The sequence below is a fragment of the Saccharomyces paradoxus genome, chromosome XIII (assembly GCF_002079055.1).
Source record: "Saccharomyces paradoxus chromosome XIII, complete sequence".
In the NCBI taxonomy this organism is placed as follows: domain Eukaryota; kingdom Fungi; phylum Ascomycota; class Saccharomycetes; order Saccharomycetales; family Saccharomycetaceae; genus Saccharomyces; species Saccharomyces paradoxus.
The window spans coordinates 330862-353188 of record NC_047499.1 but is presented as its reverse complement, the minus strand read 5'-3'; the positions used below and the strand labels follow the sequence as shown (position 1 = coordinate 353188).

Sequence of the window (22327 nt, the reverse complement as noted above, 5' to 3'; positions counted from 1 at the left end):
TAAGGAAGCGAAAAAGACCTGTTCTTGGATCACTACCTATAATCACTTCCTTTTGACGGAGATAATTAATCAACGTCGTTTGTTAATGTTCATATTATCATTGCAGTTGCAAAAAAAAAATGCCATCTCCTAGAATCGAACCAGGGTTTCATCGGCCACAACGATGTGTACTAACCACTATACTAAGATGGCAAACTTAGAATCTGATATATTTAAGGATAATATACTTCATTCATAGCCGAGTTACAAATATAGCAACCCATGCTTGAATCGTGTTTGTATTGGAATGTGTTGGAATGAAATTCTAATATCATCTATTTAATATTATATTATAATATGCGGTGCAAGAGGATGGCATAAAGATTGAGAAACAGTCATCCAATCTAATGGAAGCTGAAATGCAAGGATTGATAATGTAATAGGATAATGAATGACAACATATAAAAAGAAAGAAGATAAGGTAATAACACTATGTAGAACTATCGATTCCCTTTTGTGGATTCCTATATCCTCGAGGAGAACTTCTAGTATATTCTGTATACCTAATAGTATAGTCCTTAACAACAATGGAATCCCAACAGTTATCTCAGTATTATGTTTGATCAATCTTTGTGTCATCTTCTTACACCGTATGTGATAATGTGCCAGTAGTATTAATACTAGTCAATAGATGATAGTTGATTCTTATTCCAACAATTACAATGGTACAGGACAATCTAGGCTAATCCGGAAGACTTCATATATATCAGCACACGTACAAATCATCCAGTTTTAGTCTATTATATTACACAGGTTGCCCTCTATTTATTTAAATCCAGTATATAAACCACGACGACCACAGGTTATGCTCCCGTTTTGGTTTCTTCTTCCTTCACAGGTTCATGAGAGTTCGGGTCTTCCTGACCTATTTCTTCAACTTCCATATCTTGCTCTAGTTGCCAATCTTTCGTATCAGGTATAAACTGATATGAATAAATATGCTTAAAAATGTCTTGGAAACGATCCCATAGGTCCCATTTGTTCAGTTCCTTTTTCCTTAAGTTGAATAATATTCTAAAGTTCAACAGTAAGGAATTGTTCGACTGGAAAATTGTTATAAATTCGTTTTTGGACCCCCTGGTGTCAAGGGCAGTCTGCAATTCATCTAATATTACTTCAAAATCATCCTTTATCGAAACGGCCTGGTTGATAGCTGAACATAAGACTTCACACAATAGTTTGTTGATGCCTGCTAGTTTATCCTCCAAATCTAACTTAACCTCTGCATGCTTTTCTAAGTTTTTCTTCTGCGACAGTTTTTTCGCAATCGGATCCATTGTTTTTTCGATTGATAAATCTTGCGGACCCAACCCAACAATACTCCAATCTTCATCATCTTCAAAATGATACTTGATTATTTTGGGTGGTTTAGGTTTTTCTTTTTTTGGCTTTGGCTTTGGCTTTGGCTTAGCATTCGACACTACCGCTTTCTTAGTTTTGCTTCTTTGCGGCCTCTTTCTAACAATCTCCTGTACTTCTTCATCTTCGTCTTCGTCTTCCTCCACTCCCTCATCTTCCTCCTCTGAAGTGTCAACCACTTGTTGCCTAGTCGATCTGGTAACTCTCTTCCGCTTGTTTGTATTGCCGTCCTCACTCTTTTCCGTTTCAGAGACGCGTTTATGACGCTGTCTACTGGAAGATCTAGTCGGTCTTGTTGCCATTTTTTTAGGTTCGTCTTCTTCTTCATCTTCTTCTACGTATTCCTCTTCATCTGGCTTTCCGTAAGACCCATATTCCACGAATTCCCAAATATCAATTCCATCTTTGCCCCTCATAGCCATTTCATAGGCCGGTATTAGTTTCTTGTTCTTCCGCTGTTTGCCGCTTAGCCACTGACGACAATCCTCGCTTGTTAGAATCTTCATATCCGTAGGCTTCACCCAGATATAAGAATCATCGCAAAAAAACTTGACACAGTAAGCCGGTTTCAGCGCATCATTTTTACGGAACTTTAAAACTGGAGTGTGTATTATGAATTTTTCAGGATTAACCTCACTTTCACCAAAAGCCTCCGCTTCTTCTTCGTCGCTTTGCTCCCGATCTCCCGCCTCTGATTCTGCTCCTGCGTCTACATCTGCATCCTTATCATTGTCTGACTTGCCTTTGTGCACGCTCATAGGTTTGGTCTTGAGGATGTTATCTGGGATGAGTTCATTAGGGATGATCATTGCCGGCCATGCTGAAAACCCTTTAACTTTTGCAAGAACAATATCCGTTGGCTGAAATATCGCTTCCGACATTATTCTGCGAATGATACACCGTTCTACTAAATGCAATTAACAATTTCTTGGTTAATTTTGGCTTTAGCAGTATTGATGCAAAGTTTAACTGCAAAAAACTGGTAGTTACATATGTAGATTTATTTCGTTGCTAACGCGCAGCCAGGACATCTTCGGATTATTCGTACCAAACGATTAAAGGCTCTGTATCCATAATGAAACCAGGTCAAGAGATATTTATATAATAATATGTACATAACTAGAAAAATAATTATATTATGAAGTAGTGTAATATACATTATAATTTATTTGGAAATGTGTGTATGTGAGTAAGTATACAAGTTATGTGTGGTTTCTCATATTTTTTATATTCTTAAAGTTTTATATTTATATTTTATATATCCGGGGAAGGAGAAGGGGAGACCTGATTGAATTTTGCCTATGATAGAAGGTGACAGCACAATGAAAAGAGGCAAAGAGACAAACCCGAAATAATTGCAAAGAAGAATAAGTGCCGATGAATAAGGTGCTTTTTATTCTTCAACCGACATAGGGCTTTTTCAATATAGAGTAAATGGACGCTTCTGTTGTTGTCTACCTTTCTTTATTTGGTATGGAAACAGCTTTTTTCCTCTTAATGCTCGTCTATGGATTATATACGGAAACGATAAGATCAGTATTGACCTTGTTGCGGTTCTTGGAAATATTGTTGGTAGGCAGCGTTCTGTTCAGCGTTCAGGTAGGGAGAGCCAGCATTGGCAAAAGCCTGTTGATGAGGCTGATGAATGCCAGTGAGAGGCTGCTGTTGTTGTTGCTGTTGCAGCTGTTGTTGCTGTTGCTGTGGCTGCGGTTGTTGCGGATGTGGTATTCCTTGCTGTGGTCGAGGATGCTGTGGCATTTGCTGTTGTGGTTGCTGCTGCTGCTGTTGCTGCTGCTGTTGTTGTTGTGGTTGCGAATTCTGCGTGTGATGTTGCTGCTGTTGAATTATTGAGTTTTGGTTAGGATTAGTACCGCCTAGCAATTGTGACTTCACCTCTTGTTTCAGCGCACCTGCCGGTACCTGATCTTGATTCAGGTGACCTAAGCTATTCGCGTGTGCATTCAATACTTGCTGCTGTTGTTGCGGCTGTTGTTGCGCTTGCTGGCGTTGCATATCATTACCATCATCGTCATCATCGTCATCTTCTTCGCCGTCTTCCTCCTCGTCTTCTTCTTCATCATCAGGGGCATTAAGACAGGCCTGGATCAGGTTTCTACCCTCTTGCTGTGTGACTATAGGTTCAAACTTCGGCGTACTGAAAGTGTATACCAAACCAGTTTCTGAAACGACAAGTAACAGAACCTGGGTGCCTGTTAGCACAGAAAGCTCGAAAGCCTTTTTCATGATACCGTGCTTCCTTTTGGAAAATGTCACATGGCGCCTTGTTTTATTCTCGATGAACTTAATTTCTATCTTTCTTCTCTCCTTCTGTTGCCCATTATTAGTAGGCGTACCTTCTTCGATATCAGACATTCTTGCTGGGTGGCTATAATATTGTTGCTGTGACAGCAAGTATTGCAGATCCAAAACTTTTTTTGATTTTCACTTCTTATTGCTCTGCACTAATTTTTTTTTCTCTTTCTTTTCCCGTTTTTTTCCCTATAACTGAATCGAAAAAAACAGACAAAACAGCGATTAAAAAAAATGAATCAAAAAAAAAAAAAACTTCAAAAATATCAGTATAATGAACTAACAAACTTAAACTAGAACCCTAGAACTAGTTGTTAGACTATGTATTTTTTTCAAAAAAACTGGTTGGTAGGAAACCGTTTGGGTATGCAATGATATAGTATGTATAATACTTAGAAAGTGATTTACAACAACCAGGAATTAAAAAGAAAAGCAGAAACGTCAAAACACACGTAGAAAAGCACACAAGGCAAATTGAAGTGAGGTAAGGAAAAAACAGAGATTCCAATACGGTACGCCCTGGCTGGTTGGTGAGTATTTAGAGATGTCCTTGTTTGGCACAGCTTAATATAGGACAGCAAATGCTAAACAGAAAGGGAAATTCCCTGCGACCCAGCGCAAAAGTGCCTTTTTTGAGAAAAATTACTCAAAGGGGCAGACTCCGGTATGTTCCGAGCCGCGAGCCGAAGGAGGGCAACCCATTGTGCACCTTTTGCAACCCCCTTTGGCAGCGATGCTACCTCAACTGTGAGCGTTGTACTATATAGATCTGCCCATGCCTCCATAGGGCATCTCTCGCTCTCGTGTGTTCAGTTGGCCGGAGATTGTTCCTGTGCCGGTGATGTATCGGGAGCGTCAGGAGTGTCAGAAGCATTGATGCATGCCCTGATGAGGCTCTTACCCTCGGTTTCCCGTACCACCGGTTCAAGCTTTGGAGTGGTGAAAGTGTAAACCAGACCGGAGTTGGCTAGAATTAGTAGTAGGATGTTGGCGCCCGTCAGAACGGAGAGCTCATATGCTTTTTTCATAATCCCGTGCCGCCTCTTGGAAAAAGTGACATGCCTCCGGGTCTTGTTCTCAATGTACTTGATCGGCTGCTTCTGCCTCGTTGTGGTGCTTGTGCCACTGTTTTCCTTAGTTTTTGTGATGGTCGGAGTGGGAGTTGAGGTGCTCACGCTGAATTTGTCGTCATCGTCTTCATCGTCAAAATCTCCATCTTGGTCTTGATCTTGGTCTTGATCTTGATCTGGCGATGGCGTCGAAAGCCGGCGTATGGGTTTGTTAGAACCATTAGTTCCAACATCTCCGATCATTGGTTTCTCTTCCAAACTGGTACTTGAACCGTCACTATTCGACGTCATATTTGACAATATTCGTAGAGAGACTCAGCAATTAATCTAGAAAAAAAATGACGCAGAAAAATCGCATAGCTACTTGCCGGGAGTAATCAGAACTATATGTTCCCATTGTAGTTCATCTGAATCATTAAATTTTTTTTTCACTCACCCTCTACTAATAACCCGCTTCTGTGAGGTCTGCTCATCTCCAAAAGAGGAAAATGAGTGACGAATGAAAAAAATCAATGCGAATTCTGTGGATCGAACACAGGACCTCCAGATAACTTGACCGAAGTTTTTTCTTCAGTCTGGCGCTCTCCCAACTGAGCTAAATCCGCTTATATTTTATATAATCACTGTGATATCAGAAGCAAACCCATTCTCGTGAAAATGACCACCCAATTCCCTGAAGAAGAGGGGCGTCGTGTAATAGGAAAGGTCAAGAAAGGACATAGTGTTATACAACTTTGTATTATTACGTATGTAGTCAATTATGCTTTAACATTTTTCCCTCTGGAGGAGACGGAAAGCAGCCTTTTTGAGATTTAGGAAACGGCGAATTAAAACTCATACTCATCTACTTTGAATCGGGAAAGAAGAGCAAGTAATGTTCTCAGAAAGCAAGGTCAAAAAGGAGGATTATAAGAGGGTCAAGGGAAAAGTGAATCCATCCGACTTGGCTTCGGTTTCTCCTTTGGTATTAGGAGGTGCAATATTGAACCAACAATATACCGATGAGCCAGAATCCATTCCACTGGAAGACATAATCAGATACGCATTTTCGCACGGTATAAACGCAATTGACACCTCTCCCTATTACGGGCCTAGTGAGGTTCTTTACGGTAGGGCATTGGCCAATTTAAAGGACGAATTCCCTAGAGACACTTATTTAATATGCACAAAGGTCGGGCGTATTGGTGCGGAAGAATTCAATTATTCTAGAGATTTCGTGAGATTTAGTGTTCACAGATCGTGCAAAAGATTAGGGACCACATATCTCGATTTGGTGTACTTGCACGATGTGGAGTTTGTCCCATTCCCAGACATTTTAGAGGCACTAAAGGAATTGAGGATCTTGAAGAGCGAGGGGATTATCAAAAATCTCGGCATATCAGGCTACCCAATCGACTTCATAACTTGGCTTGCTGAACACTGCTCTACCAAGGAAGATGACATTGGCTCATTGGACGCAGTCTTGTCGTATTGTAACTTGAATTTACAAAATAATAAGCTACTGAACTTTCGAGAAAGACTGCTGCGCAATGCCAAGCTGAAAATGGTTTGCAATGCATCCATCTTGAGCATGTCGCTACTAAGGTCACAAGAGACAAGGCAGTTTCACCCATGTTCTCATGAATTGAGAGAATGCGCATCCAGGGCTGCCAAGTATTGTCAGGACGAAAATACCGATTTGGCCGATTTAGCCACGAGATACGCGATTTCAGAATGGATGGGGAAGGGCCCTGTTGTTCTTGGAGTCAGTAGCATGGAAGAATTGAAACTTGCTCTGGATAATTACGAAATTGTGAAATCAAACGACAACAAACTGTCTTCTAAGGACAGAGAACTAGTAAATTTTATCCAGAAAAATATTTTCAAGGAACATTTTAATGAAAAATGGTCTTCAGGTATTCCTCATCCAGAAATGATTGAATCGCCCCAAAAAAAAAGTGACAAATTTTAACTTATATTTATTTAATGTATTTACATATGTAAGCCTTTTCTTCTCTTTTTCATTCTAAGATTTCTTCTTCTGCAACTCCTTTAAATATTCTTGCTTTCGTCTTAACTCTGCCTTCAGGTTGTCATCTCCAGCCTTCACTTTGTCATTCCACTCTACTATTCTCCGCAATATACTCATCACGGTGAGTATACATATACAAAAGTAGATGATGAAGCCTGAAATGTAAACATTCCTTTGGTTGTATGCCCTTGAAGCCAGAGCGTCCACTGGGGTGACGCTGTTTATTACATACGGATTTTTCTGGTCGCGGTATGTAGACACTTTGATCTGTGACCTCTTCCATGAATCAATGAACAACAAACCAACGAATATCATGATTCCAACCATATAAGTTCTGAATTTCTTATTAGAACTTGCGATACTGTACCGTAGGTATAGCCACCGTCTCATACGCTGTGGAAGTGGAAGTACCAAAACAAACAGAATGGACATTTCAATGACCAATAACGAAAAGAGCGCTGCCAAATAAACACCCATCACTAGCTTGACTTTGAATTTTTGCTTAGTATTTCCTATTCACATCCTGATGTTCTAACGAATACTAAATGTATTTATTTATTTCCAGGCGGCTAGCTTTTCCCAGAGAAGGCCAGCTGTACAGATTACTCTATCAGCCCTTTTTTTCCCTCGTCTTTTTTTTCAAAAACCAATTTTTACCTGATTGACACAAGCCTGCTCAACCAGGTTAGCCGTTAAACATAGCTGGCAAGTATCAATGTCATCAATAGGATACATGTTTGTTGCAAGAATGAGGCACGGGACAGCAATGAATCAAAATGGTCTGATTATCCGATGCCATTATCAATCATTGCGGGATCATTAAAGCAGCCGCACTAAAATGCCACAGCCCCTATCCGGGTAATACAAAGTAAATTTTTTACAGCTGGGACGAATTATCATCACCAACAAGAACAATGAGAATAGTACAGCAGACACACGTTTTGCCGTTACGTTATGGGTAATTTTTCCGTCCTCTTGATAATGGGAATTTATTGATGGACTCATTTGAATGGGAATTTTGCTTTTCCTTAAGTTTCTTTATGGAAACATGCGTTTTCTTCTCTTTTCATCTTCTCCCCCTCTCTTCTCTTTCTTTCTCTCTTTCTTTTTCTCTCTTGGCTTGCCTTCTGTCTCTATTCTTGATGAAAATTCTTAATTTGATCCAGGGAACGATAGGAGGAAAAGAGAAGAGGTTGTAACGGTGAATTGTATAGAGGTTCCTCAATCAAAAAAACACCTTTTGTTGTCCACTCAAGAAAGATATTGATATTAGTATTTCCGTATACATTAATCTTTCGACATATATACAAAGACAAGCGCTATGTCATATTACAATAGGTATAGAAACAAAAGAAGAAGCGATAATGGTGGTGGAAACGTAAATAACAGTAACAGTAACAACGGTGGCATGCCATCTGGATTATCCGCCTCAGATGCAATTTTTGATCTAGGTAAAAATAAGAGAGTTACTGTGAGACAGTTTAGAAACATAAACTTAATTGATATCCGTGAATACTACCTGGATTCATCTACGGGCGAAATGAAGCCAGGGAAGAAAGGTATTTCGTTGACAGAAGATCTATACGACGAATTGCTGAAACACAGGTTAAATATTGATGAAGCCTTGAGAAGGCTGGGATCCAAGAGGCCAAAAACTAAAATGGTCAGACTATTGTCCGACGACGAATATGAAGATGACAACAATAATGACAGTACTAATAACGACAAGGATAAAAACGGTAAGAACAAGAACAGCCCAAAGAAGAGGAGAGAAGATAAATCCAAATCGTCTAATGAGAGTCATGACTTGGAGCCACGTTCAAAGAAAAAGAAGCCTGCCCCACCCACTCTACTGCCACATGAGGAAAACATTCAAAATGCTGAAAGAGAAGCTAATGCTACTTTGATCATCCCAGGTCAAGCAGGCAGGAAACAACAAGAGGAACGTAAGCAAAAGGAGAAAGAAGAGGAGGAGGCAAAGGCAAGGGCAGTTGCAGAAGAGAAAGAAGCAAAGGCAAAAGAAAATGTTGTTGAACCTGAACCCGAACCTGTACCCACACTTCAAGCTAAAAAAGAAGATACCGTCTCCAACGTCTCCAACATAAGCGAGTCAAAAGATGCAAATTCTAGTGATGAAGAATTTGCCCAAAGCTTGGAGGCTGAAATGAACAAGGCTGAAGACGATATAAGTGAAGAAGAATAATAGTTCTGGAAGTTGAGCTTGCTCATGTTATCCCCTTTCCTCCAATAAGCTAATTAAAAAATTAAAAAAAATAAAATTAAAAAAAATGAAATAAAATATATATACTTTTGTGTAGTCGACTTTATTTCAACAATTCATATACTTAAAATACGTGATTTATAATAACCAGACAAAAGTTAATCTTATACATTTCAGCATAATATATTATTAAAAATTTCGCGCTTACTAATCATTCCCAGCCTCCGTATAACCAGTGCATAGTGAGAATGGAAAGGAAGAGGGTAAATAATTCATTGTTCGGAAAAATAATATATTAAAGGCAAGCCAAAAAAAAATGAAACAAAAGAATAAAGGCATCCTTGCAAGACAACCACCCATTCGATCAGCGCAAAAATGACCACGAATGATACATACGAAGCTACTTATGCCATCCCCATGCACTGTGAAAATTGCGTGAATGATATCAAGGCATGTTTGAAAAATGTTCCAGGAATCAATTCATTAAATTTTGACATGGACCAGCAAATAATGAGCGTGGAAAGCTCAGTGGCCCCTTCAACTATCATTAACACTTTACAAAGCTGTGGCAAAGACGCCATCATAAGAGGTGCTGGGAAGCCGAACTCTTCCGCAGTCGCTATTTTAGAGACGTTTCAAAAATATACTATGGACCAGAAAAAGGACACCGCTGTGAGAGGTCTAGCAAGAATTGTCCAGGTCGGAGAAAATAAGACCCTTTTTGACATCACTGTAAATGGTGTCCCAGAGGCGGGCAAGTACCATGCCAGCATCCACGAGAAAGGTGACGTCTCTAACGGCGTGGAATCCACCGGGAAAGTCTGGCACAAGTTCGACGAGCCCATCGAATGTTTCGACAAGAGTGATTTGGGCAAGAACTTGTATAGCGGGAAAACCTTTCTAAGCGCTCCCTTGCCAACATGGCAACTTATCGGCCGTAGCTTTGTCATTTCTAAGGCCCTGAATCACCCAGAAAACGAATCCTCCTCTGTTAAAGACTACTCATTCCTGGGAGTCATCGCCAGAAGCGCTGGTGTGTGGGAAAATAACAAACAGGTATGCGCATGTACAGGGAAGACCGTTTGGGAGGAGAGAAAAGATGCCTTGGCTAACAACATCAAATAGAACTCACAAGATAACATAACATAGCGTAATACGGATATAACATAGTATAGTATACTGCACCGTGACCACGTGATGTCGGACATGTATATACGCCTGTGGCATCTGCCAAAGCTGGTTTCGAATCCTGTCTGATATTGTTTTGCCCCTCCGGTTTCGCCGGCAACAACGGCCCGGAAGGCACTTAGAGAGGTATTTCGCTCTTGGTATCCGTACCTCACTTATCTATGGCATCTATCGTTCCTGGCCAGACAGCCGGAGTTGATCTCTCGTCTTTCTCCGAAAACCACGGCGTTCAGCTACGCATTCCGTAGCAGCCAAGCCGGTTCTTGACACCATCTGTCCACGTCATACATGCCGGCTCTTTTTGGCTCTAATAAACTAAAGAGAGCCATTTATACGAAAAAACACCTTTTTACGAATTACAGAAATTTAGAATAGGAAAAACAAACTGCGGAAAAGAAAAACAAGACACCGAGAATATATACAATTTCTTCCCTACAGTCGACATATAATATTGATATTTACGTATTTATATTTGTTGTTTCCAGTGAAAGAGACAGATAATAAAGACAAAAAGCAGAACAAAGTGGTGTTTGTCGCCTAGTATCAGCACCAGTCAAACTTGGCCCTTTTATTTTATCGCGTTTACTGTGTTCCCTTTTTTTGCCTTCCTGTTTGGTAATAGTAAGAAAGCAACACGAGCTCAACAAGACTTCCCAATCAGTAACTTTGTTTAACGGAAACAAACCAAACGGAAGCTTCACAATAGTAGAAACTGGTCTGGAATACAAAAAAGTTCAAAAGAGATATTGCTTTTGCCTCCTTGCTCTATCGGTATCCTTCTCATATTTTTTGGGAAGATCACAATAGTAGCATCAGCCACCACATACTGTATTCACCAATAGGCTACCTTTTTCTTTGATTTTATTTGCTTTTTATTTTCTATTTTTTTTTTAACTTTTGCTGCCCATAGAAAAGAACTGAATCTAAAAATGACGATCGACCATGATTTCAATGGCGAAGACATTCTATTTCCCATAGAAAGCATGAGTAGTATGCAATATACGGAAAACAATAATCCGAATAACATTAATAATGATATTATTCCGTATTCTCTAGATATTAAAAACACCGTCTTGGATGGTGCAGACCTCAGTAACATCCAAACCCAAGAAACCCCATTAACCTTGGGGCTTCCTCCACTATCTTTCGATTCCCCGCTGCCTACAACGGAAACGATACCCTCCACTACTGATAATAGCTTACATTTGAAAGCTGATAGCAACAAAAATCGTAATGCAAGAACTAATGAAAATGATAGTGAAAACAACAATGCTACTAATAACGCTAATGCTTCTGGGGCAAACCAATATACAACTCTTACATCACCGTATCCTATGAACGACATTTTGTACAACATGAACAATCCTTTACAATCACCTTCGCCTTCATCGGTACCTCAAAATCCGGCGATAAATTCTCTCGTAAATACAACAAATAACGAAACCAACTTATCGCCTCAGACTTCAAACGGGAATGAAACTCTCGTATCCCCTCGAGTTCAACAACAAACGTCTGCTAATGACAATCGTCTGTCTTTTCCTAATGCTGCTAATTCGAATCTTTTCATTGACACTAACCCAAACAATTTGAACGAAAAACTAAGAAACCAATTGAACTCAGATACAAATTCATATTCTAACTCTATTTCTAACTCCAACTCCAATTCTACGGGCAATTTAAATTCTAGTTATTTTAATTCATTGAACATAGATTCCATGTTAGATGATTACGTATCTAGTGACCTTTTATTGAATGATGATGATGATGACACTAATCTGTCGCGTCGAAGGTTCAGCGACGTTATAACAAACCAATTTCCATCAATCACGAATTCTAGAAATTCTATTTCTCATTCTTTGGACCTTTGGAACCATCCAAAAATCAACTCAAACAATAGAAACACAAATGTCAATGTTAATTCCAATTCTACCTCAAGTTCCAATGCAAGTCCGAATACCACTACCGCCAATGCAAATGCAGACCCAAATATTGCTGGAAACCCAAACAACAATGATGCTACCATAGACAATGAGCTGACACAAATTCTCAACGAGTATAATATGAATTTCAATGATAATTTGGGCACATCCACTTCTAGCAGGAACAAATCTGCTTGTCCAAATTCTTTTGATGCTAATACCATGACAAAGATAAATCCAAGTCAACAACTACAGCAACAACTAAACCGATTTCAACACAAACAACTCACATCATCACATAATAACAGTAGCACTAATATGAAATCATTCAACAGTGATCTTTATTCAAGAAGGCAAAGAGCTTCTTTACCCATAATCGACGATTCACTAAATTACGGCGTGGTTAATAAGCAAGATGAAGATCCCAAAAACGATATGCCACCGAATTCAAATTCAGCCTCATCGCAACAGTTTATTAAACCATCTATGATTCTTTCAGACAATGCGTCCGTTATTGCCAAAGTGGCGACTACGGGCATGAACAGTGAAATGTCATTTTTGACAGAAGAAGGTGAGCAGAATACCAATACAACTCCAAATTTTGATCTTTCCATGACTCAAATGAACATGGCTCCTTTATCACCGGCGTCATCATCCTCCACGTCACTTGCAACAAATCATTTCTATCACCATTTCCCACAACAGGGTCACCACGCCATGAACTCGAAAATTGGGTCTTCTCTTCGAAGGCGGAAATCTGCCGTGCCTTTGATGGCTACAGTTCCGCTTTCAAATCAACAAAATAATATAAGCAGTAGCAGTGTCAACTCAACTGGTAATGGTGCTGGCGTCACGAAGGAAAGGAGACCAAGTTACAGGAGGAAATCAATGACACCATCCAGAAGATCAAGTGTCGTGATGGAATCGACAAAGGAACTTGAGGAGAAACCGTTCCACTGTCACATTTGCCCCAAGAGCTTTAAGAGAAGCGAGCATCTGAAAAGGCATGTAAGATCCGTTCATTCCAATGAACGACCATTTGCTTGCCATATATGTGACAAGAAATTTAGTAGGAGCGATAATCTGTCGCAACATATCAAGACCCATAAAAAACATGGAGACATTTAATAAATCCCATGGTTTTTTTTTGATTTTTTTTCATAAGACAACTCTCCTCAATGACCTTATGAGACATATGGCATATTCTTATCTAGATTCTTTGCCATTTTTCCCGGCACCTTCACTTTTTAAAGAAATTCATTTCTTCCCTCTGTACAACTTAGATACACGTAGATAAAAAATTAATACAGCCAAATGTTCGGTATGATACGGAATAGTATAATATAATATAATACAGTATAATATAACATAGTATATTATAATATCGTATGGTATAATACTCCCTACGATGATATATATGGAAACGTGTACAATCTAATGGGTTGCTGATTCCTCTGCGTGGTATGTTTACTATCTTGAAAATCGCTAATACCGCATCGCATAAAAGCGAGAGGGGCGCCCCTATTAAGAAGAGAGTGCCGTTATTATTTTGGGGTAGATAACCGCGCCACGAAGAACATTTACCAATTGGCTACTTTTAGAACAGTATCCTGTTTTTTTTTGTCGAAGGTTTAGTCTTCTAGGTCTTTATTTGCTGGACTAAGAATGAAAAGGGGAATCAATGCTCTAGGGCACTTTTCCGTCCATCGTACCAAATCAAGAAAACACAAATACTCCACTTATTGGCCGTAGTGACCCATTTCGTATATTGTTCCGGCGTTTAGATACTCTTATTGTGACACTTCCCCAACAGCTACACTATTTTGTCTCCATCATCTTATGCTTTATCTTTTTTTTTTTTTTTGTTTCGATGCGTATATCAGAAAACTTTAAGTCAAGGCGAAAACAAGACAAAAAGAGAGTTAAATTGGAAGGGAGAATAAAGATAAACAGGCGAGTAGCGGACCGGGATCGAAGTAAGCGAGGGTGAAAAAAGCATGAACAATATATTTCATGGAAATGACGATGACTGTGCCAACGAAGACGCTGTGGGTTTTCAAAAAATTTCTTTGAGAAGTCCCTTCAGTAAGAAAAAGAACATATTCAAAAATGTTCAGACCTTTTTTAAGTCCAAAAGCAAACACTTGCATATCGATAATGATTTGACCAATAAAGACCATCTTACCTTAAACAAATCTCCATTGTTAACAAAATATAGGAGTAATGAAATTGATATTCCTTCACCAAATATAAAGCAATTTGGCCATCGCGATGAGTTAGATGAAAGTAAAGATGATGATCTAGTTCTAAGCATGCATTTTGCTTCTCAAACTTTACAAAGTCCCACTAGAAACTCATCAAGAAGATCTTTGACCAACACTAGGGAAAATGACCTTTTAAGTCGAATCAAGTACCCTGGCAGTCCCCAGACGTCTAGCTCTTTTTCAAGATCAAGGTCGTTGTCGAGAAAAGCGAGCATGAATAGCAGTAGCAATTCAAGCAGGAGAGTGCAAAGGCAAGATGGGAAAGTTCCAAGGTCATCAAGAAAAAGTTCACAGAGATTTTCACACATTTCTCAAAATAATTTGAATTTCACTTCTGCGTCGTCCAGTCCACTAGCTCCTAATTCGACAGGGTTAAAATGTTTCGAATCATGCCTAGCCAAAGCACAAATACCATATTACTATGATGACCGGAACTCAAATGACTTTTTCCCCCGAATCTCTCCAGAAACATTGAAAAATATTCTGCAGAATAATATGTGCCACCCGTTTTATAGTTCGTGTTGCATTATAGATTGCCGGTTTGAATACGAATATGTTGGCGGCCACATCATAAACTCCGTTAATGTACACTCGAGAGATGATATAGAGAACGAATTTATCCACAAAGTCTTGCACAGTGATACTAGCAACAATAATAATCTACCAACTCTGCTAATCATCCATTGTGAATTTAGTTCCCATCGGGGACCTTCGTTGGCGTCCCATTTGAGAAACTGCGATCGTATAATAAATCAGGATCATTATCCCAAATTGTTCTACCCCGATATATTAATATTGGATGGCGGATACAAAGCCGTTTTTGACAATTTTCCTGAATTATGTTATCCACGCCAGTACGTAGGGATGAACTCACAAGAAAATTTGCTGAATTGCGAACAAGAAATGGATAAGTTTAGGAGGGAATCCAAAAGGTTCGCTACGAAAAATAATTCCTTTAAAAAATTAGCTTCTCCTTCAAATCCCAACTTTTTCTATAGAGATAGTCATCAATCTTCAACAACAATGGCATCTTCTGCGCTATCATTCAAATTCGAGCCGCCTCCGAAACTATCGTTAAACCACAGAAGAATTTCTAGTGGTTCATCATTAAATTTGAGTGAAAGTACAGGAGACGAGAATTTCTTTCCCATCTTAAGTAAATCATCCATGAGCAGTAACAGTAATTTAAGCACTTCACATATGTTACTAATGGATGGACTGGATACCCCATCTTGTTTTAGTTTCGAAGATGAAAGAGGCAATGACGAGCGAGGAAGTAAAGATGAAGAGCAAGACGGAGATTTTACTTTTGTTGCTTCAGATCGAGAAGATTTACCCAGGCCTGCAAGAAGATCGTTATTCTCGTCCCTAGAGGACGAAGATAAAAACTAATGCAACATGTGCATGTAGTATCGGAAGCAAAAAAGTATATATTCAGGAACTGAATGGTAATAACATCAATACATAAATCACAATCATCTATATTTTATTGCATTAAAATAATCACATAATATAAACATTTGCATTTGAACAATTGCCCACTCCTAAAACTCTAAGAGTAAAGCTGATTTCATTCTAAAATGGCTCTTTTGCTAATGCAATTTCTCCCAGTACTCAGTTTGAGGTCTGACCCCCACCTGGAAGGCGGCCAAACGATTGTAATAGCTTTCCCTACAATCAACCCACTGGAAATAGGACCGAACGTATTGCTATCAATCGAATGGAAAAAATTGTCTCCTTCGACCCATATGTGTCCCCTGGGTAGGTTCACTTGAGGTTTAGGGTATGGGAACTTTGTTTCGATGGTATCAAACGGTAGGCCTTTCACTCTTTTGCAGTAAACTTTCCGAGGGTTTGTAGGAGCCTTAAAAAGGATAACGTCATCTCTCGATAAATTACTTGGGTTCTTAACCCCAAACTTCCAAAGCAGCACCCAATCTGTTGCCAGCGTCTCCGTTTGCGGGTTCAGCGTAGGCTGCATAGAGGTACCTTTAATTTGTGCAATATGCACCACATTATTATTGATTGTTAGAAGTACCGGAACCCATGAAAATGCTATTAATGAATTTCGTAGAAATCTTTTTGATGATCCTGCTCGAAACATTTCTGTACAGTACAATGCAGCGGCTTCATTGGTAACAGCATGCCTTCGTTAATAAGCACCCATCAAGTCATTTAATTAAGGTACTTATTTTTCCCATTTTTTTCAGCAGCTCGGAACTTAGTCTCGCTTTCCTTCCGAACCAACCGATCTTCCACAATATATCGATGACATTGGTCTACTCATATGTCTGAGCTCCGACAGGCCACCAGAAAGTAGGAAAGCACAGAAGAATCAAATCATTGTAAAAGTCCAGCAAATCTACCTTAGATTATATAAAGAGAGATTTATTGTTTTTGTTTCTTGAAGCCGTCTATGCTACCTGAATTACCTCCCCACCCTTTTCTACGATATCTCCCAACTCCAACGTAACTCGCAAAAAGAAGGAACACACACATTTAATATACCTTCTCATTCCAGATGAAGACTCAGTATTCCTTAATACGAAAAATTTGGACTCATCCGATAACAGAATTCTTAAAATCCCAATGGTTTTTCATCTGTTTGGCTATTTTTATCGTTATTGCAAGGTTTGCTCCAAATTTCGCAAGGGACGGAGGGCTAATTAAAGGCCAATATAGTATTGGATACGGCTGCGTTGCATGGATTTTCCTCCAAAGTGGTCTGGGAATGAAATCCAGATCCTTGATGGCAAATATGTTAAATTGGAGGGCTCATGCGACCATCCTGGTTCTGAGTTTCCTTATTACCTCGTCCATAGTATATGGATTTTGTTGCGCGGTAAAGGCTGCTAATGATCCGAAAATAGATGACTGGGTACTTATCGGTTTAATTTTGACTGCCACTTGTCCAACTACCGTGGCATCAAACGTTATTATGACTACGAATGCCGGTGGAAATAGCCTTTTGTGCGTTTGTGAAGTGTTTATTGGGAACTTGTTGGGTGCCTTTATCACACCTGCATTGGTTCAAATGTTTACAAATCGGGCACCATTTGAATACGGCAATCCTGCCACTGGAAATGGTATCGGTGCACTTTATGGCCGTGTTATGAAACAAGTTGGGCTCTCGGTCTTCGTACCCTTGTTTGTGGGACAGGTTATTCAAAATTGTTTCCCGAAATATACTGCTTATTACCTGGATTTCTTGAAAAAGCACCATATTAAAATTGGCTCTTATATGCTTTTATTGATTATGTTTAGTTCATTTTCAACAGCCTTTTACCAGGATGCGTTTACAAGCGTTTCTCATGTTTGCATCATATTTATCTGCTTTTTCAATTTGGGAATTTACATATTCTTCACGGGTCTGTCGTACTTGTGTGCAAGGCCATGGTTTATCATAAAGATTTTCCCTCATGAACCGATAGAGGGCAAATCTACAAGATTGTACCATTATTCTTATAAAATTTTCAGACCTTTTTACTATTCTAAAGAAGATGCTATTTGCATCATGTTTTGTGGGCCTGCTAAAACTGCAGCGCTGGGCGTGTCACTAATTACTTCACAATACGGGGATAAAAAAGAACACCTGGGTAAGTTGTTGGTTCCTTTGGTTTTGTATCAAGTTGAGCAAGTGATGACGGCAAATTTCTTTGTAAGCCTTTTCAAAAGATGGGTACGAAAGGACGACCAACCAGATGGAAGCGAATCATATTGTACAAATGAGAATGAAGAAATTGATCTGGAAAAGAACTTATCAATTCGAACTGGTGAAAATCAATCCGTTCTTTCAAACCCCGTACCATATACACAACCAAGGTGATACATCCCTTGTTAAATGTTCACAAAATTATATATATTACATAATGTTTATGTATATATTTCCCTTCCGTCATTAGATGGAAAAAACTAAATAGCACATATTCACACCGATTTTGAATACAACGACGCATCTATCCCTTATTTCTAAAACTGTACATCCCAAAGAGCCGCCGGTCCTTTCATATTATACTTTTCTCTTGTAATATAAAATGTGTCTTTTGGATGAGTGAAGATTTGCTTAGAAACAATTTGAGCGCCCAAGAATATAACTTCTGCATATCCACTTTTCTTCCACTCAGGAAAATAGTCCGGATATTTAGCCAGTTTGACTACTGTAGGACACTGTACGTATTCTATAGTTGGAACAAATGCAGTGCTATTTGTCATGAACTTGCTTTTTTTTTTTGTTGCGGCTGGTAGTACAGATTTAGCTTCCTCCTCTCTTCTCACCTTTTCTTCCTCTGGTTCTGTAATTAAATGGTCTTTCAAAAGTTGGCCCAACAAAGCTTCTTTGAACCCTGAAATTGACGTAGTACCACCCACAATGATGATATTTTCCCAAACAGCTTTAGCTTTATTGATATCATCTATGCTATCTAACGTCAATCCCACACGATTAGAAATATTCTTAATCAGGCTATTACAACCTTGGAATCTCTGCTTGCCAACTTTGATTTCGTTACCCTTTTCATCCCAAAAAGTATTGAATTCTAAATCGCTATTTTTAACATTTTTGACTTTTTGACCACGTTCTCTTTCCTCTAAAACTTCACGTGTATCACGGCCACTTGTAATAATCTCGGCAACGTTTAAAGTTCCTTCATCCTCATCCTCGTTTTCGTTTCCAAAATCGAAACTTGATAGTTTTTTGGCGTCGTCACTGAGCACTTCAAAAATCGGAGATTTTTTCAATGATTCTATCTGATCATCATCCCATTGAGGTAACAATTTTTTCAAAGAATCATTAATAGAATGTCCACCCATTGGTATCGAAGAGACGAGATGGTCTAGTTGTGCATAATCAACAATAGGAATAATATCTGTATGAAATGTTCCAACATCAATGATACAACAGTTTTGCAACGAAATCATGGAATAAGTGGCTGCTAAAGACGCCGGCAACTGAATCAGATTGTTTATCTCTAAAATTTCAAAGACGTATTGAGTAATGAACTCTAGATCAGATTGTGACCAGGAGTGGTGCGTAATTAGTAGGAGAGGAATATTAGATAACTCAGCTTCAAAAGCATCTTGGTTTTTATTAGCTCTATCAGACAAAATAGATACATATATTAGTCTAAGGAATTGCGTAAATGCGTTTATATCTATTATGCTACCATTTTGAATTGGGTTGATTAGCTCGCCTGCATTATCCTTGTTGGTTGAATGATATGAGTAGGAACCATCCTGATTTGTGGTCCGATAGATCTGTGTTGGTATTTCCAACTCAGGCACAGTAAATGTTTCCTCATTCAAACCAAATTGAACGAGAGTAGTTTGAGATCTGGGGTATATTATCTGTTACAAAATGTTGTTAGTATGAAAAGGGTCAACCAAAAGCTTTCATAAAGACTAAAAAAATTCATTGATAAACTAAATACATACCAAAATACTGTCCTGTCTAAATGGAGCCATATTCAATGAATATAGTAGTTGTTCACGGTGCTGCAGTTCGCGTAGTACATTTTTTTCAATACCGCAATATCGTCATTTTACTATTTGATATTCATGATGTTGAAATTTGCTTTAAACCACTACGCGAAATATCTAGTACTCGTAAGAAGTGACTCTAATACCATACTTACATCACAACTGTCTTTAGAACATCTTAACTAACTGATATATCTCATTGTTCTAAATGAACACGAATGTGAATACGGAATGTGCAACCTAATTATTATCGTTATTATTTTATCAAAAAGGTAAAGGAGAAAATTCCAAAAGTAGGAAGGAAAAATGAGATATTCTATGATTTTTAGTTACAAATCCGGAGAGATGTCCTTCTCCCACGGTTACATATATCCTTCTGTTTCTATTTAAAAAAAAACTGCCATGGTATTTCTTTTTTTATTCTGAAGAACCTGTGAAAATGATATGCATTGAGATCAAGGACCCTGATGTAGTAATTGAATAAAATTATAGGGAATTAACCCCACCCTGTGATCCCTATCGATACGGTCGTTATCATAAACTTCTCCTTTATACCAGTCTTTATTAACGATCTCAGTAATTAGCAGATAATCGCCTTTATGGAAATTCGCTAATCCAGGTGCCTCATTCCCAACTAGTGGATACATGGCCTTGGCGTATTCAATGACTGGAAAGCCTTCACTAGTGACTATAGGCAAGGTAACAGTAATACCATTGTCCCTTACCATACCTCTCTCGTTCATGATGTTTCCTGTTTTCATACCTGTCTTAGAACTACTTTGGATTCTTTCCATTTCATACAATGCATCTTCAATCGGATTGCTTGAATCCTGCATTATCATAGATTGCCTATGCGTGTGTCCCTTAGATATTCCTCTAACTGCTACGGGGGGTTTGAACAGAATTGTGCTTGCACTAGTATCTCTCATTGTGCTATAATCATTTTCGTCACGCTTGAGTTCAGAATTGGAAGTTCTCTCCCCATTGTCCGACCTTGAAGAGGCCGACGAGGTTACTTGCAAATGGCTCATTGATTTCCTTTTTCTATTCGACGAGTTCCATGATTTTGCGAACCTCTGTGACTCGTCTATACTATTGGCCATTGAACTTACAGATGTGGTCATAGATTCCATGCTTTGTCTTTTCTTGATATGGCTAAAATCCGTTGGATTAGAAGAACTTGATTCTGATGGTGAAGTGAGGGATTGATTTCTTTTATGCGCCATTAAGCAGTTTCCATCAGAATTTTTCGAATCCTCATCAGATTTAAGTTGTTCTTCTTGAACCGTCGGCCTTGGTCGATCAAGATTTCCTCTTATTGTGGACTCATCCACATTGCTCTGTATTTGAACGGGCGAAGACCTCAAAGATAATGTTGGCTCAACAACGGATTTTGCCTCATTACGTATGACGGGAGTGGAATTTCTGAATTGTCTAGCCATGGTGACTTCCGGAGATGGCAATGGCTTCTCGTATTTTTCTACAGAAGCTAGTTTTCTTTTATTTTCGGTTTCCTTTAACTGAGAGGATAGTTTCCTTATATTGTCCATATACGATTCACTTTTTTTACTTGCCGTGGAGATACTGCTCATTTGAGCCCAATTGGCGCTGGAATTCATGTCACCTTTGGAATTCTTATGTTTCAGTCTACCGGTTCCATTTTCTTTTGAAAACGTTGATATTTCGTCTGCTGCCGTGAATGAGTTCAGATTCGTTGTCAACATGTCCATTTTTGTTTGCTCTAAAATACAGGTTTCCATCGATGAAGTTGCGAATTGTTGCAGCTTCGATTGTAAAAAGGATATTCTGGTGTTTTCCATTTCTTGTAGCTCGCAGGATAATTGCGCCCACTCGTGTATCCAAAACTTCTGCGAAGCCTTATATTCCTGCTTCAGAACGTCCAGTTGGACCTTATACTCCTGCGAGTTCGATTCCCATTTCAACAGTTCTCTCTTGTTATGTTCTACTCTCTTGGCTCCAATCATATTATTTTCGTTCAATTGTAAGTCTCTAGCTCTAATCTGAGCATCTTGCACCTTCTTCTGCAAAACTTCACACCCTTTTTTCTTGTTGAACTTGTCCATCCGCAACCTCTCAATCTTTCCACTCAACGTAGTATATCTTGCTTGCAAGTTAGCAGCGAATGCCTTCGTATCTGTGTAAATTTGTCTGAAAAGGATCTCACTTTGCTTGGAATGCGATTGTGCTCGAGCTTTTTCAACACTGAGCACCACATTGAAAGTTTCATTTAGCTTCCCATAGTCGATGTTCGTTCCAATGTCTTTGTCTAGTTTCCCCGTGATGGCTCCAAGCCTCCTGGCATAGTCCTTTTCCAGCTCACTACGTTGCTTGAAGAAATGTATCATTGAATCACAAGACTTTATTCCCTGGGAAATGTGGCCAAGGAGGATGTTCACTCCGTTGTCGTTTGGGTCCCAAAAACAAGCTTCATAACTGTAGCTCATTCTTCC

At 39.0% G+C, this 22327-nt stretch overlaps 13 protein-coding genes and 2 non-coding genes across 15 annotated transcripts; 6 read left to right on the top strand and 9 right to left on the bottom strand.

Annotated features, from left to right (window-relative positions):
- Positions 1-120: 120 nt before the first annotated feature.
- SPAR_Mtrna9H lies at positions 121-192 on the bottom strand. Its single transcript has one exon. It is a non-coding gene; the product is annotated as a tRNA-His (tRNA).
- A 650-nt stretch (positions 193-842) lies between these two features.
- IOC4 (Ioc4p) lies at positions 843-2279 on the bottom strand (the record flags this gene model as incomplete). Its single annotated transcript, XM_033912464.1, has 1 exon — positions 843-2279. One exon carries the CDS (start codon positions 2277-2279, stop codon positions 843-845), a length of 1437 nt encoding a protein of 478 aa, XP_033768355.1.
- Positions 2280-2931: 652 nt separating this feature from the next.
- Positions 2932-3771, bottom strand: MCM1 (transcription factor MCM1; the record flags this gene model as incomplete). The annotated part of the gene is made up of 1 exon (XM_033912463.1): positions 2932-3771. The coding sequence occupies one exon, from the start codon at positions 3769-3771 to the stop codon at positions 2932-2934; it is 840 nt and encodes a 279-aa protein (XP_033768354.1).
- A 746-nt stretch (positions 3772-4517) lies between these two features.
- On the bottom strand, positions 4518-5069 carry ARG80 (Arg80p; the record flags this gene model as incomplete). The annotated part of the gene is made up of 1 exon (XM_033912462.1): positions 4518-5069. One exon carries the CDS (start codon positions 5067-5069, stop codon positions 4518-4520), a length of 552 nt encoding a protein of 183 aa, XP_033768353.1.
- Positions 5070-5291: 222 nt separating this feature from the next.
- SPAR_Mtrna8F lies at positions 5292-5383 on the bottom strand. The gene has a single exon. It is a non-coding gene; the product is annotated as a tRNA-Phe (tRNA).
- Positions 5384-5652: 269 nt separating this feature from the next.
- On the top strand, positions 5653-6729 carry ARA2 (D-arabinose 1-dehydrogenase (NAD(P)(+)) ARA2; the record flags this gene model as incomplete). Its single annotated transcript, XM_033912461.1, has 1 exon — positions 5653-6729. The coding sequence occupies one exon, from the start codon at positions 5653-5655 to the stop codon at positions 6727-6729; it is 1077 nt and encodes a 358-aa protein (XP_033768352.1).
- A 54-nt stretch (positions 6730-6783) lies between these two features.
- YET2 (Yet2p) lies at positions 6784-7266 on the bottom strand (the record flags this gene model as incomplete). The annotated part of the gene is made up of 1 exon (XM_033912460.1): positions 6784-7266. One exon carries the CDS (start codon positions 7264-7266, stop codon positions 6784-6786), a length of 483 nt encoding a protein of 160 aa, XP_033768351.1.
- Positions 7267-8110: 844 nt separating this feature from the next.
- SUB1 (chromatin-binding transcription coactivator SUB1) lies at positions 8111-8992 on the top strand (the record flags this gene model as incomplete). Its single annotated transcript, XM_033912459.1, has 1 exon — positions 8111-8992. One exon carries the CDS (start codon positions 8111-8113, stop codon positions 8990-8992), a length of 882 nt encoding a protein of 293 aa, XP_033768350.1.
- Positions 8993-9385: 393 nt separating this feature from the next.
- Positions 9386-10135, top strand: CCS1 (copper chaperone CCS1; the record flags this gene model as incomplete). The annotated part of the gene is made up of 1 exon (XM_033912458.1): positions 9386-10135. The coding sequence occupies one exon, from the start codon at positions 9386-9388 to the stop codon at positions 10133-10135; it is 750 nt and encodes a 249-aa protein (XP_033768349.1).
- A 992-nt stretch (positions 10136-11127) lies between these two features.
- Positions 11128-13245, top strand: MSN2 (stress-responsive transcriptional activator MSN2; the record flags this gene model as incomplete). Its single annotated transcript, XM_033912457.1, has 1 exon — positions 11128-13245. One exon carries the CDS (start codon positions 11128-11130, stop codon positions 13243-13245), a length of 2118 nt encoding a protein of 705 aa, XP_033768348.1.
- An 869-nt stretch (positions 13246-14114) lies between these two features.
- Positions 14115-15773, top strand: MIH1 (putative tyrosine protein phosphatase MIH1; the record flags this gene model as incomplete). Its single annotated transcript, XM_033912456.1, has 1 exon — positions 14115-15773. One exon carries the CDS (start codon positions 14115-14117, stop codon positions 15771-15773), a length of 1659 nt encoding a protein of 552 aa, XP_033768347.1.
- Positions 15774-15951: 178 nt separating this feature from the next.
- IMP2 (endopeptidase catalytic subunit) lies at positions 15952-16485 on the bottom strand (the record flags this gene model as incomplete). The annotated part of the gene is made up of 1 exon (XM_033912455.1): positions 15952-16485. The coding sequence occupies one exon, from the start codon at positions 16483-16485 to the stop codon at positions 15952-15954; it is 534 nt and encodes a 177-aa protein (XP_033768346.1).
- A 417-nt stretch (positions 16486-16902) lies between these two features.
- RCH1 (Rch1p) lies at positions 16903-18207 on the top strand (the record flags this gene model as incomplete). Its single annotated transcript, XM_033912454.1, has 1 exon — positions 16903-18207. One exon carries the CDS (start codon positions 16903-16905, stop codon positions 18205-18207), a length of 1305 nt encoding a protein of 434 aa, XP_033768345.1.
- A 143-nt stretch (positions 18208-18350) lies between these two features.
- ARP9 (Arp9p) lies at positions 18351-19841 on the bottom strand (the record flags this gene model as incomplete). The annotated part of the gene is made up of 2 exons (XM_033912453.1): positions 18351-19724; positions 19812-19841. 2 exons carry the CDS (start codon positions 19839-19841, stop codon positions 18351-18353), a joined length of 1404 nt encoding a protein of 467 aa, XP_033768344.1.
- Positions 19842-20311: 470 nt separating this feature from the next.
- On the bottom strand, positions 20312-22321 carry HOF1 (formin-binding protein HOF1; the record flags this gene model as incomplete). The annotated part of the gene is made up of 1 exon (XM_033912452.1): positions 20312-22321. One exon carries the CDS (start codon positions 22319-22321, stop codon positions 20312-20314), a length of 2010 nt encoding a protein of 669 aa, XP_033768343.1.
- Between the last annotated feature and the right edge of the window lie 6 nt (positions 22322-22327).